The sequence below is a fragment of the Salmo salar genome, chromosome 05 (assembly GCF_965601325.2).
Source record: "Salmo salar chromosome 05, fSalSal1, whole genome shotgun sequence".
NCBI lineage: Eukaryota > Metazoa > Chordata > Actinopteri > Salmoniformes > Salmonidae > Salmo > Salmo salar.
The window spans coordinates 81,166,790-81,191,054 of NC_138295.1; the positions used below are offsets into that span (position 1 = coordinate 81,166,790).

At 44.2% G+C, this 24,265-nt stretch overlaps 1 protein-coding gene across 1 annotated transcript in view; it reads left to right on the forward strand.

Annotated features, from left to right (window-relative positions):
* The window catches only part of LOC106574842 (copine-4), a 95,104-nt gene extending 76,571 nt beyond the window's left edge, over window positions 1-18,533 (forward strand). The window contains exons 14-16 of the mRNA XM_082975659.1: window positions 15,383-15,516; window positions 15,725-15,961; window positions 17,747-18,533. Of these exons, the coding sequence (XP_082831785.1) occupies window positions 15,383-15,516; window positions 15,725-15,961; window positions 17,747-17,878 (503 nt within the window). The 3' untranslated portion in view covers window positions 17,879-18,533. The remainder of the gene's footprint in view (window positions 1-15,382; window positions 15,517-15,724; window positions 15,962-17,746) is intronic.
* Window positions 18,534-24,265: the final 5,732 nt, after the last annotated feature.

Sequence of the window (24,265 nt, forward strand, 5' to 3'; positions counted from 1 at the left end):
CACATTAACCAGATAATAAAACCACATTATATCTTTAATAACACATTAACCAGATAATAAAACCACATTATATCTTTACCAAAGCCCCACATACTACCCACCACTGCGACCTACAAGCTCTCGTTGGCTGGCCCTCGCTTCATACTCGTCGCCAAACCCACTGGCTCCAGGTCATCTACAAGTCTGGATATCATAAGGTGAATGCACGAATTTGTAAGTCGCTCTGGATAAGAGCGTCTGCTAAATGACGTAAATGTAAATGTAAGACCCTGCTAGGTAAGGTCCCCCCTTATCTCAGCTCACTGGTCACCATAGCAGCACCCACCTGTAGCACGCGCTCCAGCAGGTATATCTCTCTGGTCACCCCCAAAGCTAATTCCTCCTTCGGCCGCCTCTCCTTCCAGTTCTCTGCTGCCAATGACTGGAACAAACTACAAAAATCTCTGAAACTGGAAACGCTTATCTCCCTCACTAGCTTTAAGCACCAGCTGTCAGAGCAGCTCACATATTACTGCACCTGTACATAGCCCATCTATAATTTAGCCCAAACAACTACCTCTTCCCCTACTGTATTTATTTATTTATTTTGCTCCTTTGCACCCCATTATTTCTATTTCTACTTTGCACTTTCTTCCACTGCAAATCTACCATTCCAGTGTTTTACTGGCTATATTGTATGTACTTCGCCACTATGGCCTTTTTTTGCCTTTACCTCCCTTACCTCACCTCATTTGCTCACATTGTATATAGACTTATTTTTCTACTGTATTATTGACTGTATGTTTGTTTTACTCCATGTGTAACTCTGTGTTGTTGTATGTGTCAAAGTGCTTTGCTTTATCTTGGCCAGGTCGCAATTGTAAATGAGCACTTGTTCTCAACTTGCCTACCTGGTTGAATAAAGGTTAAATAATTTTTTTTTTTAAATAATAACACATTAACCAGATAATAAAACCACATTTTACCTTTAATAACACATTAACCAGATAATAAAACCACATTATATCTTTAATAACACATTAACCAGATAATGAAACCACATTTTACCTTTAATAACACATTAACCAGATAATAAAACCACATTTTACCTTTAATAACACATTAACCAGATAATAAAACCACATTATATCTTTAATAACACATTAACCAGATAATGAAACCACATTTTACCTTTAATAACACATTAACCAGATAATAAAACCACATTTTACCTTTAATAACACATTAACCAGATAATAAAACCACATTATACCTTTAATAACACATTAACCAAATAATAAAACCACATTATATCTTTAATAACACATTAACCAGATAATGAAACCACATTTTACCTTTAATAACACATTAACCAGATAATAAAACCACATTTTACCTTTAATAACACATTAACCAGATAATAAAACCACATTTTACCTTTAATAACACATTAACCAGATAATAAAACCACATTATACCTTTAATAACACATTAACCAGATAATAAAACCACATTATATCTTTAATAACACATTAACCAGATAATAAAACTACATTTTACCTTTAATAACACATTAACCAGATAATAAAACCACATTTATCACGTTCTCTCTTCATGCCGGCCCAAACATTTTGTAGGGATGCAGCAATAAAAAGTTTTAACAGTGAGTCTACAGTCGTTCAGAATCGAAACGGCATAAGGAAAATGTTGAACAGCCAAAGGTGACCTGCATAAAGTCCCACAGACAGGCCTGGATGAAGCTGCTGTCATCGCACACCACAGCGGATCAACATACGTAAATCAACCTGGTGGCAGCCAGCCTTCCTTTCTTGACATTAAAGTTGACTGTTAATGTTAAATACCCTGACTGCCCCACAGGGACATCATGTCTGGAGGAGAGAGGCCAGGTCTGTGCTGTAGTCAGATAATGAGCCCCGAGGGGGAGAACTACCGCACAGATACTGGGGTTGGTAACGGTTAGAGAGGCGAGCCAGCAACCGCAGCGTTTGCTGTGAACACCGAGGCTGTACCAGCTTTATTTGACTGTTTTACTGTGAACCCTGAGGCTGTACCAGCTTTATTTGACTGTTTTACTTTGAACCCTGAGGCTGTACCAGCTTTATTTGATTGTTTTACTGTGAACCCTGAGGCTGTACCAGCTTTATTTGATTGTTTTACTGTGAACCCTGAGGCTGTACCAGCTTTATTTGGCTGTTTTACTGTGAACCCTGAGGCTGTACCAGCTTTATTTGACTGTTTTACTTTGAACCCTGAGGCTGTACCAGCTTTATTTGATTGTTTTACTGTGAACCCTGAGGCTGTACCAGCTTTATTTGACTGTTTTATTGTGAACCCTGAGGCTGTACCAGCTTTATTTGACTGTTTTACTGTGAACGCTGAGGCTATACCAGCTTTATTTGACTGTTTTACTGTGAACGCTGAGGCTGTATCAGCTTTATTTGACTGTTTTACTGTGAACGCTGAGGCTTTACCAGCTTTATTTGGCTGTTTTACTGTGAACGCTGAGGCTGTACCAGCTTTATTTGGCTGTTTTACTGTGAACGCTGAGGCTGTACCAGCTTTATTTGACTGTTTTACTGTGAACCCTGAGGCTGTACCAGCTTTATTTGACTGTTTTACTTTGAACCCTGAGGCTGTACCAGCTTTATTTGACTGTTTTATTGTGAACCCTGAGGCTGTACCAGCTTTATTTGACTGTTTTACTGTGAACGCTGAGGCTATACCAGCTTTATTTGACTGTTTTACTGTGAACGCTGAGGCTGTATAAGCTTTATTTGACTGTTTTACTGTGAACGCTGAGGCTTAACCAGCTTTATTTGGCTGTTTTACTGTGAACGCTGAGGCTGTACCAGCTTTATTTGGCTGTTTTACTGTGAACGCTGAGGCTGTACCAGCTTTATTTGGCTGTTTTACTGTGAACGCTGAGGCTGTACCAGCTTTATTTGACTGTTTTACTGTGAACGCTGAGGCTGTACCAGCTTTATTTGACTGTTTTACTGTGAACGCTGAGGCTGTACCAGCTTTATTTGGCTGTTTTACTGTGAACGCTGAGGCTGTACCAGCTTTATTTGACTGTTTTACTGTGAACACTGAGGCTGTACCAGCTTTATTTGACTGTTTTAACAATGTCCAAGTAGTAGGCTACTGTGGCTATTTGATTGTAATGTACACTAGATATACAAAAGCATGTGGACATCCTTTCAAATGAGTGGATTCGGCTATTTCCGCCACACCCGTTGCTGACAGGTGTAAAAAATCGAGCACACAGCCATGCAATCTCCATAGACAAAGATTGACACTAGAATGGCCTTACTGAAAAGCTCAGTGACTTTCAACGTGGCGCCGTCATAGGATGTCACCTTTTCAACAAGTCAGTTCTTCAAATTTCTGCCCTGCTAGAGCTGCCCCGGTTAACTGTAAGGGCTGTTATTGTGAAGTGGAAACATCTAGGAGCAACAACATCTCAGCCTCGAAGTGATAGGCCACACAAGCTTACAGAACGGACCGCTGGGTGCTGAAGCGCTTAGTGCGTAAAAATCGTCTGTCCTCGGTTGCAACACTGCTACTGAGTTCCAAACTGCCTCTGAAAGCAACATCAGTACAAGAACTCGTTCATGGCTGAGCAGCCGCACACAAGCCTAATATCACCATGCGCAATGCCAAGCGTCGACTGGAGTTGTGTAAAGCTTGTTGCCATTGTACTCTGGTGCAGTGGAAACGCGTTCTCTGGAGTGATGAATCTTCACCATCTGGCAGTCTGACGGAATAATGGTCTGGGTTAGGGCTGTGGCGGTCACAAAATTCCGTCAGCCGGTAATTGTCAAGCAAATAATTATCGGTCTCACGGTAATTGACCGTTAATTAACATAAACACATTTAATTTAGCATACAAGATCTGGTTAGAATTCCATGGCATTATTTTATAGTATGAGGAATACAATTGAACAAAGCTGAATAAAATAGAAAGGATATTTCCTCCAATTGATTTGAGGAAGTGTGCACATGCGACTATTCTGTATTGAGTGGTTATCATAGAAATAGGTACTCCTATATGCTTAATTTAGAGTTATTAATGTAACTTTAGTTGTTCTACAAACGTTGGGCTATATGTTTTGATTTTTAGTACATTTTAAGGCTGCATGATGCGACTCTAATGATGATTTCAAAAAAGTTGCTTGAAAGGCATGAGCTCTGCTTTGTTTTTTTGTGCAGGCTGCACACACTTCATCAGTCTCTCATTCAGAATTTGACAAGCACTTGATAATGCCTCAACTTCCTGGCGGCATCCCCTTTGTGTGGCCCTAATGCACCCTAAAGAAACTCCATGCCTTTTGCGGCCAGTGGCTGTTGTTCCCTACTCCCTGACTGCTGCGTGCTCCAAAGCACCTCTCACTCACATGGCTCTCCTTCACGTGATCGGGTCTTTCTCACAGGCTACAAGTGAAGACAGACACTTCGGGGACACAACTGCGCGCGTCCTTATCCAATTCCGAGGTGCATATTGAAGATATTGGAAGAACTGTCCACATTTACTTTTCAGCCTACAAGATGAATAGGCCTAATGAACAGCAAAATAACTAACCTATGTCAATCTACTATCCCCCATGTACATAAAAATATATGAATGAGTGATGGCCGAACTGCATAGGCAAGATGCAGTAGATGGTATAGAGTACAGTATATACATATGAGATGAGTAATGTAGGGTATGTAAACATTATATAAAGTGGCTAGGGGGCAGTATATTTTTTGAAAAACGTACCCAATTTAAACAGGTTACTACTCTGGCCCAGAAAATAGAATATGCATATTATTAGTCGATTTGGATAGAAAACACTCTGAAGTTTCTAAAACTGTTTGAATGGTGTCTGAGTATAACAGAACTCATATGGCAGGCAAAAACCTGACAAAAATTGAATCAGGAAGTGGGAGAAATTAGAAATTTAGTTTTTCTTTTGAATCCCTTGAAAAACTACAGTGACATAGGATTTACGTTGCACCTCCTAACTCTTCCATTGGCTGTCAACAATCTTTAGGAACTGGTTTCATCCATCACCTGTTACCGGGCAGAAAATTGTGGCTCAGACAATCACTGGCCAGTCTGAGGACAGGTGTCTTATGACGAGCGTGCACATGACTTCATTGATTTTTATTTTTATTCTGGGATGAATACCTATTGCCCGGTTGTAAAATTATCGCAATTTTACGTTAAAAAATACCCTAAAGGATTGATTGTAAACATCGTTTGACGTGTTTCTACAAACGGTAATGGAACTTTTGACCATTTCGCCTATGGATTTGCGTCCACGCCACATGGCATTGTAAAGTGTTCTGGATGGGTCAACAAAACGGATGTATTTGGACATAAATGATGGACTTTGCAGAACAAATGAACATTTCTTGTGGAAGTGGGTGCCCTTCCGAGTGCATTCCGCCTCTGATCAGCAAAGGTAAGAAAATATTTCAAACATATTTTTAGAGATTTGTTGACGCCGTGGTTGTAGGCTAACTGTATAGCTTAGCATTGAAGGCTAAGTTCTGTACCCAGAATATTGAACAATGTGCTTTTTCCGTAAAGTTATTTTGAAATCTGACAAAGTGGTTGCATAAAGGAGTAGATTATCTCTAATTCTTTAAATAATTGTTATAAATTTTGTCAACGTTTATGAGTTCTTCTGTAAATGTATGTGCCAATTCACCGGAAGTTATGGGGAGAAAACATTTTCTGAACGTCACGCGCCAATGTAAAAATTGGGTTTTTGGATATAAATATGAACTTGATCGAACAAAAAATGCATGTATTGTCTAACATGATGTCCTAGGAGTCATCTGATGAAGATTGTCAAAGGTTAGTGCTTAATTTTAGCTGTATATCTGGTTTTGTGACGGCTATCCGTGCTTGGAAAATGCCTTTTTTTTGTTGCTAATGTGCTATCCTAAAATAATCTAATGTTTTGTTTTCACCGTAAAGCCTTTTTGAAATCGGACAATGTGATTGGATTAACGAGTAGAGTATCTTTAAAATGCCGTATAATACTAGAATTTTTATTTTGTAACGGGATTTTATCTCGAAGGGGTCCTCTAGAGGTTAAAGTGGCTAGTGATACATTTATTACATCAAGATGGCAAGATGCAGTAGATGGTATAGAGTACAGTATATACATATGAGATGAGTAATGTAGGGTATGTAAACATTAGTGGCATTGTTTAAAGTGGCTAGTGATACATAATGACATACATTTTTCCATTATTAATGTGGCTAGAGTTGAGTCAGTATGTTGGCAGCAGCCACTCAATGTTAGTGATTGTTTTTTAACAGTCTGATGGCCTTGAGATAGAAGCTGTTTTTCAGTCTCTCGGTCCCTGTTTTGATGCACCTGTACTGACCTCGCATTCTGGATGATAGCGGGGTGAACAGGCAGTGGCTCGGTTGGTTGTTGTCCTTGATGATCTTTTCGGCCTTCCTGTGACATCGGTTGGTGTAGGTGTCCTGGAGGGCAGGTAGTTTGCCCCCGGTGATGCGTTGTGCAGACCTCACTACCCTCTGGAGAGCCTTACGGTTATGGGCGGAGCAGTTGCCGTACCAGGCGGTGATACAGCCCGACAGGATGCTCTCGATTGTGCGTCTGTAAACGTTTGTGAGTGTTTTTGGTGAGAAGCCGAATTTCTTCAGCCTCCTGAGGTTGAAGAGGCGCTGCTGCGCCTTCTTCACCACGCTGTCTGTGTGGGTGGACCATTTCAGTTTGTCCGTGATGTGTACGCCGAGAAACGTAAAACTTTCCACCTTCTCCACTACTGTCCCGTCGATGTGGATAGGGTGCTGCTCCCTCTGCTGTTTCCTGAAGTCCACGATCATCTCCTTTGATTTGTTGACATTGAGTGTGAGGTTGTTTTCCTGACACCACACTCCGAGGGCCCTCACCTCCTCCCTGTAGGCCGTCTCGTTGTTGTTGGTAATCAAGCCTACCACTGTAGTTGACCTATTCTGTGCGAGAAATAAATATTCCAAACATAGTCTGGAACAGTTGTGGGATGTGATAGATCCCAAATTTAATACAACCACTAGCATCCAAAAAAATACGTTTTTACGCAATGAGGCTGACGCAACAGATTAGAACGTTTAACTTAAAATGTGATAAACTATTACACTATTTCTTCACATTATAAGCGCAGCAATGCTGTATGCAGGCTGTATGCACAAATGTTCCATTAGCGGGAAAACACCATTATCAAAAGTGGCCACAAATGCGATTATGCATTTAATGCTTTTATTATAAAGGTGCATATTTCTTTGTGAAAATGATCTTCTCCAACTTGAAACTCACACGCTGCTTATGTATGCCAATCAGGCTCTACACCCCTTGTAAAGCGGATTAATGTGCTTAATTTTAGGAAGTTATTTGGCCACTTTAGTTGGCAAGTTGGCAAACCTTATCAAAACATATAGGCCTATGGGCTAGGCTACATGAGGTGTGAAACTATGATTAGAAAAAGTAAACAACTAAAAAGGCAATGTTTCTTATGCTGGGCATCATTCACAAGTGATAATATATAAGCTAATATTTTCACCCATCAGACTATTCTTGATTGAATCTTGTCTTTACATATACTAAATAATATATATGTGTGAAATTTGTTTTGATTTAGAATGGACCATTATCATGCACCTGTTTTGAAACAGCAGGGGAAAAAATACATGTCATCTATGCACTTAAATAGCGAATGGAGGACACTTTTCCCATGGTTAATTTTCATGCCAGCCAGGTAGGCTATACTCCTGTTATAAAGATAAGCAATGTACTTAATATTAGGAAAGTTGAAAAAGAAATATAGTACAGAAAGCTGATGTGAACCTCCTCTTTTTAATAGAGGCCATCACTCTGTTTTCTCTCCCAATTGCATAGCCTATAGAAATGTTGTGCACATGAGCTCATGGACTCTCATTAACCTCTATGGGCTAGATGGGACGCTTGCGTCCCACCTACTCAACAGCCAGTTGAATCCTGTGGCGCGTTATTCAAATACCTTAGATATGCTATTACTTAAATTTTTCAAAAATATGACTATTTTACACAATTTTAAAGATAAGACTCTCGTTAATCTAACCACACTGTCCGATTTCAAAAAGGCTTTACAACGAAAACAAAACATTAGATTATGTCAGCAGAGTACCCAGCCAGAAATAATCAGACACCCATTTTTCAAGCTAGCATATAATGTCACATAAACCCAAACCACAGCTAAATGTAGCACTAACCTTTGATGATCTTCATCAGATGACAACCCTAGGACATTATGTTATACAATACATGCATGTTTTGTTCAATCAAGTTCATATTTATATCAAAAACCAGCTTTTTACATCAGCATGTGACTAGCATGTGACTAGCATTCCCACCGAACACTGCCGGTGAATTTACTAAATTACTCACGATAAACGTTCACAAAAAGCATAACAATTATTTTAAGAATTATAGATACAGAACTCCTCTATGCACTCGATATGTCCGATTTTAAAATAGCTTTTCGGTGAAAGCACATTTTGCAATATTCTCAGTAGATAGCCCGGCATCAAAGGGCTAGCTATTTAGACACCCAGCAAGTTTAGCACTCATCAAAGTCAGATTTACTATAAGAAAAATGTTATTACCTTTGTTGTCTTCGTCAGAATGCACTCCCAGGACTTCTGCTTCAATAACAAATGTTGGTTTGGTCCAAAATAATCCATCGTTATATCCAAATAGCGGCGTTTTGTTTGTGCGTTCTAGACACTATCCTAAATGGTAAATAAGGGTGGCGAGCATGGCGCAATTCGTGACAAAAAAATTCTAAATATTCCATTACCGTACTTCGAAGCATGTCAACCGCTGTTTAAAATCAATTTTTATGCCATTTTTCTCGTAAAAAAGCGATAATATTCCGACTGGGAATCTGCTTTTAGGTAAACAGACAAAGGAAAAGAAAGCATTCGGTCGAAGCGGGCATGCGCCTAAGCCCATAGTACTCTGAGTGGCCACTTGCCAAAAGCGATAAAGTGTTTCAGCCAGAGCCTGCCTCGATATCGTTCAGCTTTTTCCCGGGCTCTGAGACCCTATGGAAGCCGTAGGAAGTGTCACGTTATTGCACAGATCCTGAGTCTTCAATAAAAAGAGCCAAGATGAAACACTACTTCTCAGACAGGCCACTTCCTGCTTGAAATCTTCTCAGGTTTTGGCCTGCCATATGAGTTCTGTTATACTCACAGACACCATTCAAACAGTTTTAGAAACTTTAGGGTGTTTTCTATCCAAAGCCAATAATTATATGCATATTCTAGTTACTGGGCAGGCGTAGTAACCAGATTAAATCGGGTACGTTTTTTATCCAGCCGTGTCAATACTGCCCCCTAGCCCTAACAGGTTAAGTGTTTGATTAGATTTTCAATTATATTTGCGTTGATGTCAGAGGGATTAGAGGGACAATAGAGTGCTGAGTACCAGGTAGTTAGCTAGTTTGGTAGGCTTGACCATCAGCAGCATCAGAGCTTGGAGAAGGCTCATTACCGTGACTAAACGGTCACGTGGAATTTGACTGTCTTCATGACTCGTGACCGCCGGTGTGGCGGTAATACGGTCACCGCAACAGCCCTTTGTGTAATACTCCCTGGAGAGAAATAATGTTTTCTGAATGTCTAAAACATAACTCCCTGGAGAGAAATACTTTTCTAAAGCTGCTAGCAAGACAAATGTTTTATAACATAAACAAAATGCAATACTGCATAGAATAGGTTGAACAGGTAGTGTTAACACATCCTTTGTGATTCTTTATGAGGTTGTAGGAGAGATTAAGACAGAAAAGTAATAAGACAGTGAGGTGTGAAGTGAGAGACAGACCATGAAGGTGAATAGGAAAGTCTGTCTGCATTGAGACATCCTCCGATTTGAGGTAATATAAATGATAATGTTTCTCACTCAAACTCTGGAGAGATACTTCTCCCTGTAATTAAATGACACTCTCACAGCACATGCACCAATTGGGTGAACTTTGAACATAAACCTTTATGAGAAATATGTTTTCATAATAAACTTTGCGTTGGATAGGTATCATTATGTACAGTTGAAGTCGGAAGTTTACATACACCTTAGCCAAATACATTTAAACTCAGTTTTTCACAATTCCTGACATTTAATCCTAGTAAAAATTCCCTGTCTTAGGTCAGTTAGGATCACCACTTTATTTTAAGTATTTGAAATGTCAGAATAATAGTAGAGGGAATGATATATTTCCGCTTTTATTTCTTTCATCACATTCGCAGTGGGTCAGAAGTTTACATACACTCAATTAGTATTTGGTAGCATTGCCTTTAAATTGTTTAACTTGAGTCAAACATTTCGGGTAGCCTTCCACAAGCTTCCCGCAATAAGTTGCGTGAATTTTGGCCCATTCCTCCTGACAGAGCTGGTGTAACTGAATCAGGTTTGTAGGCCTCCTTGCTCGGAAACGCTTTCTCAGTTCTGCCCACAATTTTTCTATGGGATTGAGGTCAGGACTTTGTGATGGCCACTCCAATACCTTGACTTTGTTGTCCTTAAGCCATTTTGCCACAACTTTGGAAGTATGCTTGGGATCATTGTCGATTTGGAAGACCCATTTGCGACCAAGCTTTAACTTCCTGAATTATATCTTGAGATGATGCCTCAATATATCCACAAAATTTTCCCTCCTCATGATGTCGTCTATTTTGTGAAGTGCACCAGTCCCTCCTGCAGCAAAGCCCCCCTACAACGTGATGCTGCCACCCCGTGCTTCACTGTTGGGATGGTGTTCTTCGGCTTGCAAGCGTTCCGCTTTTTCCTCCAAACATAACGATGGTCATTATGGCCAAACAGTTCTATTTTTGTTTCATCAGACCAGAGGACATTTCTCCAAAAAGTATGATCTTTGTCCCCATGTGCAGTTGCAAACCATAGTCTGGCTTTTTTATGCCGGTTTTGGAGCAGTGGCTTCTTCCTTGCTGAGAGGCCTTTCAGGTTACGTCGATATAGTTTACTGTGGATATGATTACTTTTGTACCTGTTTCCTCCAGCATCTTCACAAGGTCCTTTGCTGTTGTTCTGGGAATGATTTGCATTTTTCACACAAAAGTATGTTCATCTCTGGGAGACATAACACGCCTCCTTCCTGAGCGGTATGACGGCTGCGTGGTCCCATGGTGTTTATACTTGCGTACTACACATCCACAGGTACACCTCCAATTGACTCAAATTATGTCAATTAGCCTTTCAGAAGCTTCTAAAGCTATGACATCATTTTCTGGAATTTTCCAAGTTGTTTAAAGACAGTCAATTTAGTGTATGTAAACTTCTGACCCACTGGAATTGTGATACAGTGAATTATAATCGAAATAACCTGTCTGTAAACAATAGTTCGACAAATTACTTGTCTTTTGCACAAGGTAGATGTCCTAACCGACTTGCCAAAACTATAGTTTGTTAACAAGAAATTTGTGGAGTGGTTGAAGAACGAGTTTTAATGACTCCAACCTAAGTGTATGTAAACTTCCCACTTCAAGTGTATCATTATCAAGTGAATATGATTCTCCTTGAAAAGTGAGGCTTCATTCTCATAGAATGAGTTAAATATGTTACAAAGTTGCCAAGTTTAATTCAATTGATCTCATTTGATCTATCCAGCTCACCTGCACACAGCCCTAACACTTTTTCACACACTGTAGAAGAATAGACTATAAGAATAGCTTTTATTTTTTTCAGCTTTTCAGCTAATCCTCCACTTTCTACCTTGTATTCGTGTCACTCTATTATCTTGCTTGTTTTGATTGGCAGCTGCCCTGGATGGGTGGAGAGGAGCCAGACAGGTTCTGATCCATTCCAGAGATTCTTGCCAGGAAAGCAGCCAGGAATAGATCAGTCTCAGTACTCCTCTGTCAGGCAAGCTTCCAGCCCACCTCCCAAGGCAGAGGGCATAGCTTGCAGTTTTTCATGCAAGAAAACTGACTGTCGTACAGATGCTGTTAGATGTGGACACACACCAATGCAGTCAAACACTGTCTTCCTTTGTGCCTGTACCAATTATTGATATCTGTTTGAAGGTGAAAGTTTGCATTACTGTTGGTAGAGGGAGTGGCAAGCTGAGACTGCCTGTGTGTGTACGTGCCGGTGTTTGTGCTTGTGTAAGATACACTATATGTACAAAAGTATGTGGACACCCCTTCAAATGAGTGGAATTGGCTATTACAGCCACACCTGTTGCTGACAGGTGTATAAAATCAAGCACACAGTCATACAAAAACATTGGCAGTAGAATGTCCTTACTGAAGAGCTCAGTAACTTTCAATGTGGCATCGTCATAGGATGCCACCTTTCCAACAAGTCAGTTCGTCAAATTTCTGCCCTGCTAGCACTGCTCCGGTCAACTGTATGTGCTGTTATTGTGAAGTGGAAACGTCTAGGAGCAACAATGGCTCAGCTGCGACGTGGTATGCCACAAGCTCACAGAACTGGAAGAACCTATCATGTTTAAACCATCTGTCCTCGGTTGCAACACTCACTACCGAGTTCCAAACTGCCTCTGGAAGTAACATCAGCACAATAATTATTCGTCAGGAGCTTCATGAAATGGGTTTCCATGGCTGAGCAGCCGCACACAGGCCTAAGATAACCATGTGCAATGCCAAATGTAAAGTTTGGAGAAGGAGGAATAAAAGTTGCGTCTGTTTTTCATGGTTCGGGCTAGGCCCCTTAGCTCCAGTGAAGGGAAATCTTAAGGCTACAGCATACAATGACAATCTCGACGATTATGTGCTTCCAACTTTGTGGCAATAGTTTGGGGAAGGCCCTTTCCTGTTTCAGCATGACAATGAGATGTTTGACGAGCAGGTGTCCACATCCACATTGCAGTATAGTGGTCAGTAATCAGACCTCCAGATGTCTGCAGTATAGTGGTCAGTAATCAGACCTCTAGATGTCTGCAGTATAGTGGTCAGTGATCAGACCTCCAGATGTCTGCAGTATAGTGGTCAGTAATCAGACCTCCAGATGTCTGCAGTATAGTGGTCAGTAATCAGACCTCCAGATGTCTGCAGTATAGTGGTCAGTAATGAGACCTCCAGATGTCTGCAGTATAGTGGTCAGTAATCAGACCTCCAGATGTCTGCAGTATAGTGGTCAGTAATCAGACCTCCAGATGTCTGCAGTATAGTGATCAGTAATCAGACCTCCAGATGTCTACAGTATAGTGGTCAGTAATCAGACCTCCAGATGTCTGCAGTATAGTGGTCAGTAATCAGACCTCCAGATGTCTGCAGTATAGTGGTCAGTAATCAGACCTCCAGATGTCTGCAGTATAGTGGTCAGTAATCAGACCTCCAGATGTCTACAGTATAGTGGTCAGTAATCAGACCTCCAGATGTCTGCAGTATAGTGGTCAGTAATCAGACCTCCAGATGTCTGCAGTATAGTGGTCAGTAATCAGACCTCCAGATGTCTGCAGTATAGTGGTCAGTAATCAGACCTCCAGATGTCTGCAGTATAGTGGTCAGTAATCAGACCTCCAGATGTCTGCAGTATAGTGGTCAGTAATCAGACCTCCAGATGTCTTAATGTTGCTGCTCTACACCTCTCCACACACTCACACTCTCATACCCTCAGGAGAGCCTCTCACTGATAATGAAATCTCTCTCTCTCTCTGTGTGGACCCACTCCAATTAAATTCTCATACCACCCCAACAGATCCACAGATGACGTAACCTCTATTGCATTCAACACTGCCCTCTCCCATGTGAGAACACAGTTCATCGACTACAGCTCAGCGTTCAACACCATAGTGCCCACAAATCTCATCACTAAACTCAGGACCCTTGGACTGAACACTACCGTCTGAAACTGGATCTTGGACTTCCTGACAGTCCGCCCCCAGGTGATGAGGGTAGGCACCAACACATCTGCCACGCTAACCCTCAACAAGGGCCCCCTCAGGAGTGTGTGCTTAGTCCCCTCCTGTACTCCCTGTTCAGCCACGACTGCCTGGCCGCTCACGACTCATCATTATGTTGGGTGACGACACGACCCGATGAGACAGCCTATAGGGAGGAGGCCAGGACAACAACCTCTCCCTCAATATCAACAAGACAAAGGAGCTAATTGTGGACTACAGGCAACAGAGGGCAGAGCACACCCCCATCCACATCGACAGGGCTGTAGTGGAGCGTGTCAAGAGCTTTAAGCTCCTTAGTGTCCACATCACTAAGGAATTAGCATAGCCTCTTCCCCCTCTACAGCTGCACCATTGAGAGTGTCTTGACTGGCTGCATCACCACTTGGTATCCGACCGCAAGGCGCTTCAGAGGATATTGTGTGTACGGCCCAGTACATCACTGGGGCTGAGTTCCCTGCTATCCAGGACCTCTATACCAGGTGGTGTCAGAGAAAGACTCCAGCCACCAAAGTCATATACTGTTCTCCCTGCTTCTGCACAGAGAGTGGTACTGAATTCTGGAACTAACAGGACCCGGCACACAGCTTTTACCCCCAAGCCATAAGACTGCTAAATAGTTAACCAAATAGCTACCCAGACTATCTGCATTGACACTCTTTTGAGTCATTACATACACTGCTGCTACTGTTTATTATATATCCTGTTGCCTAGTCACTTTACCCCTACCTATATGTACATATCTACCTCAATTACCTCGTACCCATGCACATTGACTCAGTACTGGTACCCTGTGTATATAGCCAAGTTATCCTTACTCATTGTGTATTTATTCCAAGTGTTATAATTTGTTAAAATCTTTCTCTCTACATTTTTGAAAAGGGCCTTTAAGCCCTTTAGTCTACACTAGCTGTGGTGTGTGTGTGTGTGTGTGTGTGTGTGTGTGTGTGTGTGTGTGTGTGTGTGTGTGTGTGTGTGTGTGTGTGTGTGTGTGTGTGTGTGTGTGTGTGTGTGTGTGTGTGTGTGTGTGTGTGTGCGTGTGTGCACGCACAGTGAGGTCTTGATGGAGGGGTTGTTAATTAAGTGACATTTTCCAAAGATGTGTGTGACCTCAAATGCCCACTCAATCAGAAAATAGCATTACTTCTGCTGCTTGGCCTAATGGGAGGCCACTGCTGTGATCCATGTAGTGGTGAGAAGAGATAAATACAAGTCAATGCAGCTGTGAAGGTAACTAACTATTCACAGAGTGACTGCTTCCCTCAAAGTGAAAAATATCCTCGAATATCATGGGTCTCAATTACTCCACAAAGATACCTTCACACCTGTGTGCATTGCTGTTCGTCGTGTGTCCCCAAATACCCAGAGTTCTCCAGAAGTATATGGCTATGTGAGTGTTACTGTGTGTGTGTGTTATTCTGTGTTTTTCCAACATATGTCTATGGGTGTGCAGGTATCCAAGGGGTGGTGGAGGCCTATCAGACATGCCTTCCTAAGCTTCAGCTCTACGGCCCCACCAACATCGCCCCCATCATCCAGAAAGTAGCCAGCTCTGCTTCACAGGAAATGCACACCAAGGAGGCCATGGTAAGCTAGCTGTCAGTTGTCCTCCTCTCCTTGGAACCAATCGATTTGGATCATAGCTTGAACCTAGCTTGAGCTTAAATCATGTATTGATGTCAATGGGAGACTTGGCAACATTTTAGAGTTATGCTCAACATGTATTTCCAACACACCCCACAGACATTGCTCTTTCACGTTTCTCCCCAGTCATTGACTTCCTTTATCTCTGCAGCAGTACTTCATTCTGCTCATCCTAACGGACGGAGTGATCACAGACATGGCAGACACCCGCGAGGCTATCGTCCAAGCCTCCCACTTGCCCATGTCCATCATCATTGTAGGCGTGGGAAGTGCTGACTTCAGTGACATGCAGATGCTGGATGGAGATGACGGGATCCTTCGCTCGCCCAAGGGGGAGCCCTGCCTACGAGACATCGTCCAGTTCGTCCCCTTCCGCAACTTCAAACATGTGAGTCTTTACTGGAACTGGCAGGGTTACCTGAGGAACTGGGAGGGTTACCTGAGGAACTGGCAGGGTTACCTGAGGAACTGGCAGGGTTACCTGAGGAACTGGGAGGGTTACCTGAGGAACTGGGAGGGTTACCTGAGGAACTGGGAGGGTTACCTGAGGAACTGGCAGGGTTACCTGAGGAACTGGGAGGGTTACCTGAGGAACTGGGAGGGTTACCTGAGGAACTGGGAGGGTTACCTGAGGAACTGGGAGGGTTACCTGAGGAACTGGCAGGGTTACCTGAAGAACTGGGAGGTTACCTGAGGAACTGGGAGGTTACCTGAGGAACTGGCAGGGTTACCTGAGGAACTGGGAGGTTACCTGAGGAACTGGGAGGTTACCTGAGGAACTGGCAGGGTTACCTGAGGAACTGGGAGGGTTACCTGAGGAACTGGCAGGGTTACCTGAGGAACTGGGAGGTTACCTGAGGAACTGGGAGGGTTACCTGAGGAACTGGCAGGGTTACCTGAGGAACTGGGAGGGTTACCTGAGGAACTGGGAGGTTACCTGAAGAACTGGGAGGGTTACCTGAGGAACTGGGAGGTTACCTGAGGAACTGGCAGGGTTACCTGAGGAACTGGGAGGGTTACCTGAGGAACTGGGAGGTTACCTGAGGAACTGGGAGGGTTACCTGAGGAACTGGGAGGGTTACCTGAGAAACTGGGAGGGTTACCTGAGGAACTGGGAGGGTTACCTGAGGAACTGGGAGGGTTACCTGAAGAACTGGGAGGGTTACCTGAGGAACTGGGAGGTTACCTGAGGAACTGGGAGGGTTACCTGAGGAACTGGGAGGGTTACCTGAGGAACTGGGAGGGTTACCTGAAGAACTGGGAGGGTTACCTGAGGAACTGGGAGGTTACCTGAGGAACTGGGAGGTTACCTGAGGAACTGGGAGGTTACCTGAGGAACTGGCAGGGTTACCTGAAGAACTGGGAGGGTTACCTGAGGAACTGGGAGGGTTACCTGAAGAACTGGGAGGGTTACCTGAGGAACTGGGAGGGTTACCTGAGGAACTGGGAGGTTACCTGAGGAACTGGGAGGTTACCTGAGGAACTGGGAGGTTACCTGAGGAACTGGGAGGGTTACCTGAGGAACTGGGAGGTTACCTGAGGAACTGGGAGGGTTACCTGAGGAACTGGGAGGGTTACCTGAGGAACTGGGAGGTTACCTGAGGAACTGGGAGGTTACCTGAGAAACTGGGAGGGTTACCTGAGGAACTGGGAGGTTACCTGAGGAACTGGGAGGTTACCTGAGGAACTGGGAGGGTTACCTGAGGAACTGGGAGGGTTACCTGAGAAACTGGGAGGGTTACCTGAGGAACTGGGAGGTTACCTGAGGAACTGGGAGGGTTACCTGAGGAACTGGGAGGGTTACCTGAGGAACTGGGAGGTTACCTGAGGAACTGGGAGGTTACCTGAGGAACTGGGAGGGTTACCTGAGAAACTGGGAGGTTACCTGAGGAACTGGGAGGTTACCTGAGGAACTGGGAGGTTACCTGAGGAACTGGGAGGGTTACCTGAGAAACTGGGAGGTTACCTGAGGAACTGGGAGGTTACCTGAGGAACTGGGAGGTTACCTGAGGAACTGGGAGGGTTACCTGAGGAACTGGGAGGGTTACCTGAGGAACTGGGAGGTTACCTGAGGAACTGGGAGGTTACCTGAGGAACTGGGAGGTTACCTGAGGAACTGGGAGGTTACCTGAGTGTTACAGGAAGAGACAGGTTTCTCTCTGTCCATCTCCAGGGCTCACCGGCAGAGCTGGCGAAGACTGTCCTAGCAGAAGTGCCCAACCAGGTGGTTGACTACTACAACAACAAGGGCATCAAGCCCAAAGTGCCCAGCGAGTTCGAGTCTTCCAGGACATTCGCCCCCTGAGAGGAGGGGCCCAACGCACTCGTTACGACAGACAACACCTTATGCTGACTAACTGAAAAGTTTACTGTTTTGCTCTTCGTTTGTTTGTTCTTTTCATTGTGCATGCGTGGCCTCCGAGGCTTGCATCTGTAAAGCAACTGTATCATTCAAAGCATTGGTATGATGGGGGACACACACAAACGAACAACCAAACTGACATCCCTATAGACAAACATTCAACTATCGATGAAGGAATGTACAGAACACCCCCGTTCCTTTTTTTATAAGAGTTTGTTGAGATTTTGCTAAATTTCTTGATATTCATACATTGTAAAACATTTTGGACCACAGTGAATGAACTAGCTACCTGCGTTTAAAAACGTCTGCGTCCTCAGAAGTCCATATTGCAGATCAGGCAGATGCATGAACTGTTGTTTTGCATGCTGATAATAAAGCAGTTTTCTCATGGTTCATGTTGTTTTCTTAGTGAACAATAGAGTTGACAGTATTGTAGGGATAAAGGACATTCTACTATGAAGCATGTTGACAGCACATATTTAGTATTCTGGGAAGTTCACTGGAGAATATTATGGGCACATAATTTGCCGTTGTTATGTTACAATGCAGTATTCTGTGAAATTATGAATTACTTATAATAATAAAAGCTTTATCAATATGCTTGTGACTTGTACTGTTAAAAAAACCTATTGGGTTTCAAGTCAAAAACATCATTGGAATTGTGGTCATATCAATTTCCATTCATTCTATGAAAAATCCATAGAAAATGCAGAGAACTGAATTGGCAGAATTTCTATATTTTGGTGTGCATGTCAAAGTAGTCAAAGAAATTGGGAATTGGGGTCACTTTCTTAGCATTTCCAATGCATTCTATTGATTTAAAAACCTCCATAAAAATGATGGGAATGTTCTGATTGAAGTTGAACAGAACAAGTCTGTCCATGTGCAGCCATGTGAGGACGGTGACAATTCCTCCTAGGATTGGAGTAAGTCACGACTCTCCCTTGGAGGTGTCTGGGGAGGAGGGAGGGAGATGGGGAGGAGGGAGATGGGGAGGAGGGAGATGGGGAGAAGAGAGAGGGAGATGGGGAAATGGGGGGATTGAGAGGGAGATGGGGAGAGGGAGATGGGGAGGAGAGAGGGAGGGAGATGGGGAGGACTGTGGGAGGGAGATGGGGAGAAGAGAGGGAGGGAGATGGGGAGGACTGTGGGAGGGAGATGGGGAGAAAAGAGGGAGGGAGATGGGGAGGACTGAGGGAGGGAGATGGGGAGAGAGAGGGAGGGGGATGGGGAGAGAGAGGGAGGGAGATGGGGAGGACTGAGGGAGGGAGATGGGGAGAAGAGCGTGAGGGAGATGGGAGGGAGATGGGGAGAGAGTGAGAGGGAGATGGGGAGAAGGGAGGGAGGGAGATGAGAAGAAAGGGAGATGGGGAGAAGAGGGAGGGAGATGAGGAGGACTGAGGGAGGGAGATGGGGAGAGAGAGGGAGGGAGATGGGGAGAGAGAGAGGGAGTGAGATGGGGAGAAGGGAGGGAGGGAGATGCGGAGGAGAGAGGGAGGGAGATGGGGAGAACTGAGGGAGGGAGATGGGGAGAAGAGAGGGAGGGAGATGGGGAGGACTGAGGGAGGGAGATGGGGAGAAGGGAGGGAGGGAGATGGGGAGAGAGAGGGAGGGAGATGGGGAGAGAGAGGGAGGGAGATGGGGAGAGAGAGGGAGGGAGATAGGGAGGGAGATGGGGAGAAGGGAGGGAGGGAGAGGGAGATGGAGAGGAGGGAGGGTGGGTGGGAGATGGGGATGACTGAGGGAGGGAGGGAGATGGTGAGAAGAGAGGGAGGGAGATGGTGAGAAGAGAGGGAGGGAGATGGGGAGGACTGAGGGAGGGAGATGGAGAGAGAGAGGGAGATGGGGAGAGAGGGAGGGAGCTGGGGAGAAGGGAGGGACGGAGATGGGGAAAAGGGAGGGAGGGAGATGTGGAGGAGAGAGGGAGGGAGATGGGGAGGAGAGAGGGAGGGAGATGGGGAGAAGAGAGGGAGGGAGGGATTGATAGCAATGAGAGGGACAGAGATTTCTGAGATGCGTGATGAATACTATAGAAAGGGCAGGCCAGGGCCCTTTCATATCCAGAGCAGCCGGCAGTCCATTAATTCTGTCCTGGTTCATAATGAACTATCTGACGAGTTGGACAGGCAGAAGGATCAGCCTCCAAAACCAACCAAACCATGTGACTAATAAAACACATCACATTCAGTTCTAAGTGCCTTCAGTCTCAATAGTGACAGTGACATAGAGTTGAAGTCGGAAGTTTACATACACTTAGGTTGGAGTCATTAAAACTTGTTTTCAACCACTCCACAAATGTCTTCTTAACAAACTATAGTTTTGGCAAGTAGGTTAGGACATCTACTTTGTGCATGACAGCCATTTTGACAACAATTGTTTACACACAGATTATTTCACTTATAATTCACTGTATCACAAATCCAGTGGGTCAGAAGTTTACATACACTAAGTTGACTGTGCCTTTAAACAGCTTGGAAAATTCCAGAAAATGATGTCATGGCTTTAGAAGCTTCTGATAGGCTAATTGACATCATTTGAGTCAGTTGGAGGTGTACCTGTGGATGTATTTCAAGGCCTACCTTCAAACTCAGTGCCTCTTTGCTTGACATAATGGGAAAATCAAAAGAAATCAGCTAAGACTTCAGATAAAATATTGTAGACCTCCACAAGTCTGGTTCATCCTTGGTAGCAATTTCCAAATGCCTGAAGGTACCACGTTCATCTAGCCAAACAATAGTACGCAGGTATAAACACCACGGGACCACGCAGCCGTCATACCGCTCAGGAAGGAGATGTGTTCTGTCTCCTAGAGATGAATGTACCTTGGTGCGAAAAGTGCAAATCAATCCCAGAACAACAGCAAAGGACCTTGTGAAGATGCTGGAGGAAACAGGTACACAAGTATCTATATCCACAGTAAAACGAGTCCTATATCGACATAGCCTGAAAGGCCGCTCAGCAAGGAAGAAGCCACTGCTCCAAAACCGCCATAAAAAAGCCAGACTACAGTTTGCAACTGCACATGGGGACAAAGATTGTACTTTTTGTAGAAATGTCCTCTGGTCTGATGAAACAAAAATAGAACTGTTTGGCCATAATGACCATCGTTACGTTTGGAGGAAAAAAGGGGAGTCTTGCAAGCCGAAGAACACCATCCCAACCGTGAAGCACGGGGGTGGCAGCATCATGTTGTGGGGGTGCTTTGCTGCAGGAGGCACTGGTGCACTTCACAAAATAGATGGCATCATGAGGGGGGAAAATTAGGTGGATATACTGAAGCAACATCTCAAGACATCAGTTATGAAGTTAAAGCTTGGTCGCAAATGGGTCTTCCAAATGGACAATGACCCCAAGCATACTTCCAAAGTTGCTGGCAAAATGGCTTAAAGGACAGCAAAGTCAAGGTATTGAAGTGGTCATCACAAAGCCCTGACCTCAATCCTATAGAAAAATTGTGGGCAGAACTGAAAAAGTGTGTGCGAGCAAGGAGGCCTACAAACCTGACTCAGTTACACCAGTTCTGTCAGGAGGAATGGGCCAAAATTCACCCAACTTATTGTGGGAAGCTTGTGGAAGGCTACCCGAAACGTTTGACCCAAATTAAACAATTTAAAGGCAATGCTACCAAATACTAATTGAGTGTATGTAAACTTCTGACCCACTGGGAATGTGATGAAATTAATAAAAGGTCAAATAAATCATTCTCTCTACTATTATTCTGACATTTCACATTTTTAAAATAAAGTGGTGATCCTAACTGACCTAAGACAGGGAATTTGTACTAGAATGAAATGTCAGGAATTGTGAAAAAGTTTACATGTATTTAGCTAAGGTGTATGTAAACTTCTGACTTCAACTGTATCTTCATGCCATATCGCCGAGACCGACGTCTTGTTTCAGGACAGGCTAAACACATTCTTTGCACGCTTTGAGGATAACGCAGTTCCACCGACGCGGCCCGCTACCAAGGACTGTGGGCTCTCCTTCTACGTGGCCGACGCGAGTAAAACATTTAAACGTGTTAACCCTCACAAGGCTGCTAGTCCAGACGGCATCCATAGCCGCATCCTCAGAGCATGCGCAGACCAGCTGGCTGGTGTGTTTATGGGCATATTCAATCTCTCCATATCCCAGTCTGCTATCCCCACATGCTTCAAAATGGCCACCATTGTTCCCATACCCAAGAAGGCAAAGGTAACTGAACTTAATGGCTATCGCCCCGTAGCACCCACCATCATGAAGTGCTTTGAGAGACTAGTCAAGGATCATATCACCTCTACCTTACCTGCCACCCTAGACCCATGTCAATTTGCTTACCACCCCAATAGATCCACAGACGATGCAATCGCCATCACTCTGCACACTGCCCTATCCCATCAGGACAAGAGGAATACCTATGTAAGAATGCTGTTAATTGACTATATAAACTCAGCATTCAACACCATAGTACCCTCCAAGCTCATCATTAAGCTTGAGGCCCTGGTCTGAACCCCACCCTGTGCAACTGGGTCCTGAACTTCCTGACGGGCTTCCCCCATGTGGTGAAGGTAGGAAACATCACTTCCCCTCCGCTGATCCTCAACACCTGGGCCCCACAAGGATGCATGCTCAGCCCCATCCTGTACTCCCTGTTCACCCATTACTGCGTGGCCAAGCACGCCTCCAACTCAATTATCAAGTTTGCAGACTACACAACAGTAGTAGGCCTGATTACCATTGATGATGAGACAGCCTACAGGGAAGAGGTGAGGGCTCTGGGAGTGTGGTGCCTGGAAAACAACCTCTCACTCAACATCAACAAAACAAAGGATATGATCATGGATTTCAGGAAACAGCAGAGGGTTCACCACCCTATCTACATCGATGGGACCGCAGTGGAGAAGGTGGAAAGCTTCAAGTTCCTTGGCGTACACATCACTGACAAACTGAAATTGACCACCCACACAGACAGTGTGGTGAAGAATGCGCAACAGAGCCTTTGGCTTGTCACCTAAAACCCTCACAAATGTTTACAGATGCACAATTGAAAGCACCCGGTCATGCTGCATCACAACCTGGTACAGTAACTTCACCGCCCGCAACCACAAGGCTCTCCAGAGGGTGGTGCGGTCTGCATTACCAGTGGCAAACTACCCGCCCTCCAGGACACCTACAGCACCCGATGTCACAGGAAGGCCAGAAAGATAATCAAGGACATCAACCAACCGAGTCACTGCCCGTTCACTCCGCAATCATCCAGAAGGTGAGGTCAGTACAGGTGCATCAAAGCTGGGACCGAGAGACTGAAAAATAGCTTCTATCTCAAGGCCATCAGATTGTTAAACAGCCATCACTAGCACATTAGCAGCTGCTGCCTATAGGCATAGACAAGGAATCACTGGCCACTTTAAGGAATGGAACACAACTCACTTGAATAATCACTGGTCACTTTAAGGAATGGAACACTACTCACTTGAATAATGTTTACATATCTGGCATTACTCATCTCATATGTATATACTGTATTCTATACTATTCTACTGTATCTCATTCACTAAATAATGTTTACATATCTTGTATTACTCACCTCATATGTATATACAGTTTTTTCTATACTATTCTACTGTATCTTAGTCCGTTCCACTCTGATTTGATTTGATACTGGAGTGATGACACCTCGAGGTGTGTGTGTACTGTGCTTGTGCATTGAGCGTTTTGTTTGAAACAGCCTTCCCTGCCGCGTTCTGTGAAAGTCTGTTGATGGGTACATACTGTAGGGGGGCTGGTGTTACATCAGTAAGAGTCCTATGATGGGGAAGGGTTGCAGTGAGTCTGTTATGGAGGGCTACATGACAGCACCAAACGGTATGTCTGACAGGCAAGAAATGGGCTCGTCAACACAACTCCCCGTTAGGACTGGTGCTGAGGAAATGTGGAAGAATGCGGAGAGACACACACACAGGCGCACACACACACACACACACACACACACTGTGTGTGCGCCTGTGTGTGTGTGTGTGTGTGCGCCTGTGTGTGTGTGTGCATGTGTGTGTGTGCCTGTGTGTGTGTGTGTGTGTGTGTGTGTGTGTGTGTGTGTGTGTGTGTGTGTGTGTGTGTGTGTGTGTGTGTGTGTGTGTGTGTGTGTGTGTGTGTGTGTGTGTGCGTGTGTGCACGTGTGCGCATGTGCGCATGTGTGTGTGTGTGCATGTGTGTGTGTGTGTGTGCCTGCACAAATTCCAGATAGAGTTATAAATGGTTGAGGGTGCAATGTGTCGTCATGGGAAATGAAAGTTCTCTTTCCTCCTGGATATACATTATATCCCATCTAGATTCTAGAGAATCATAAGACAT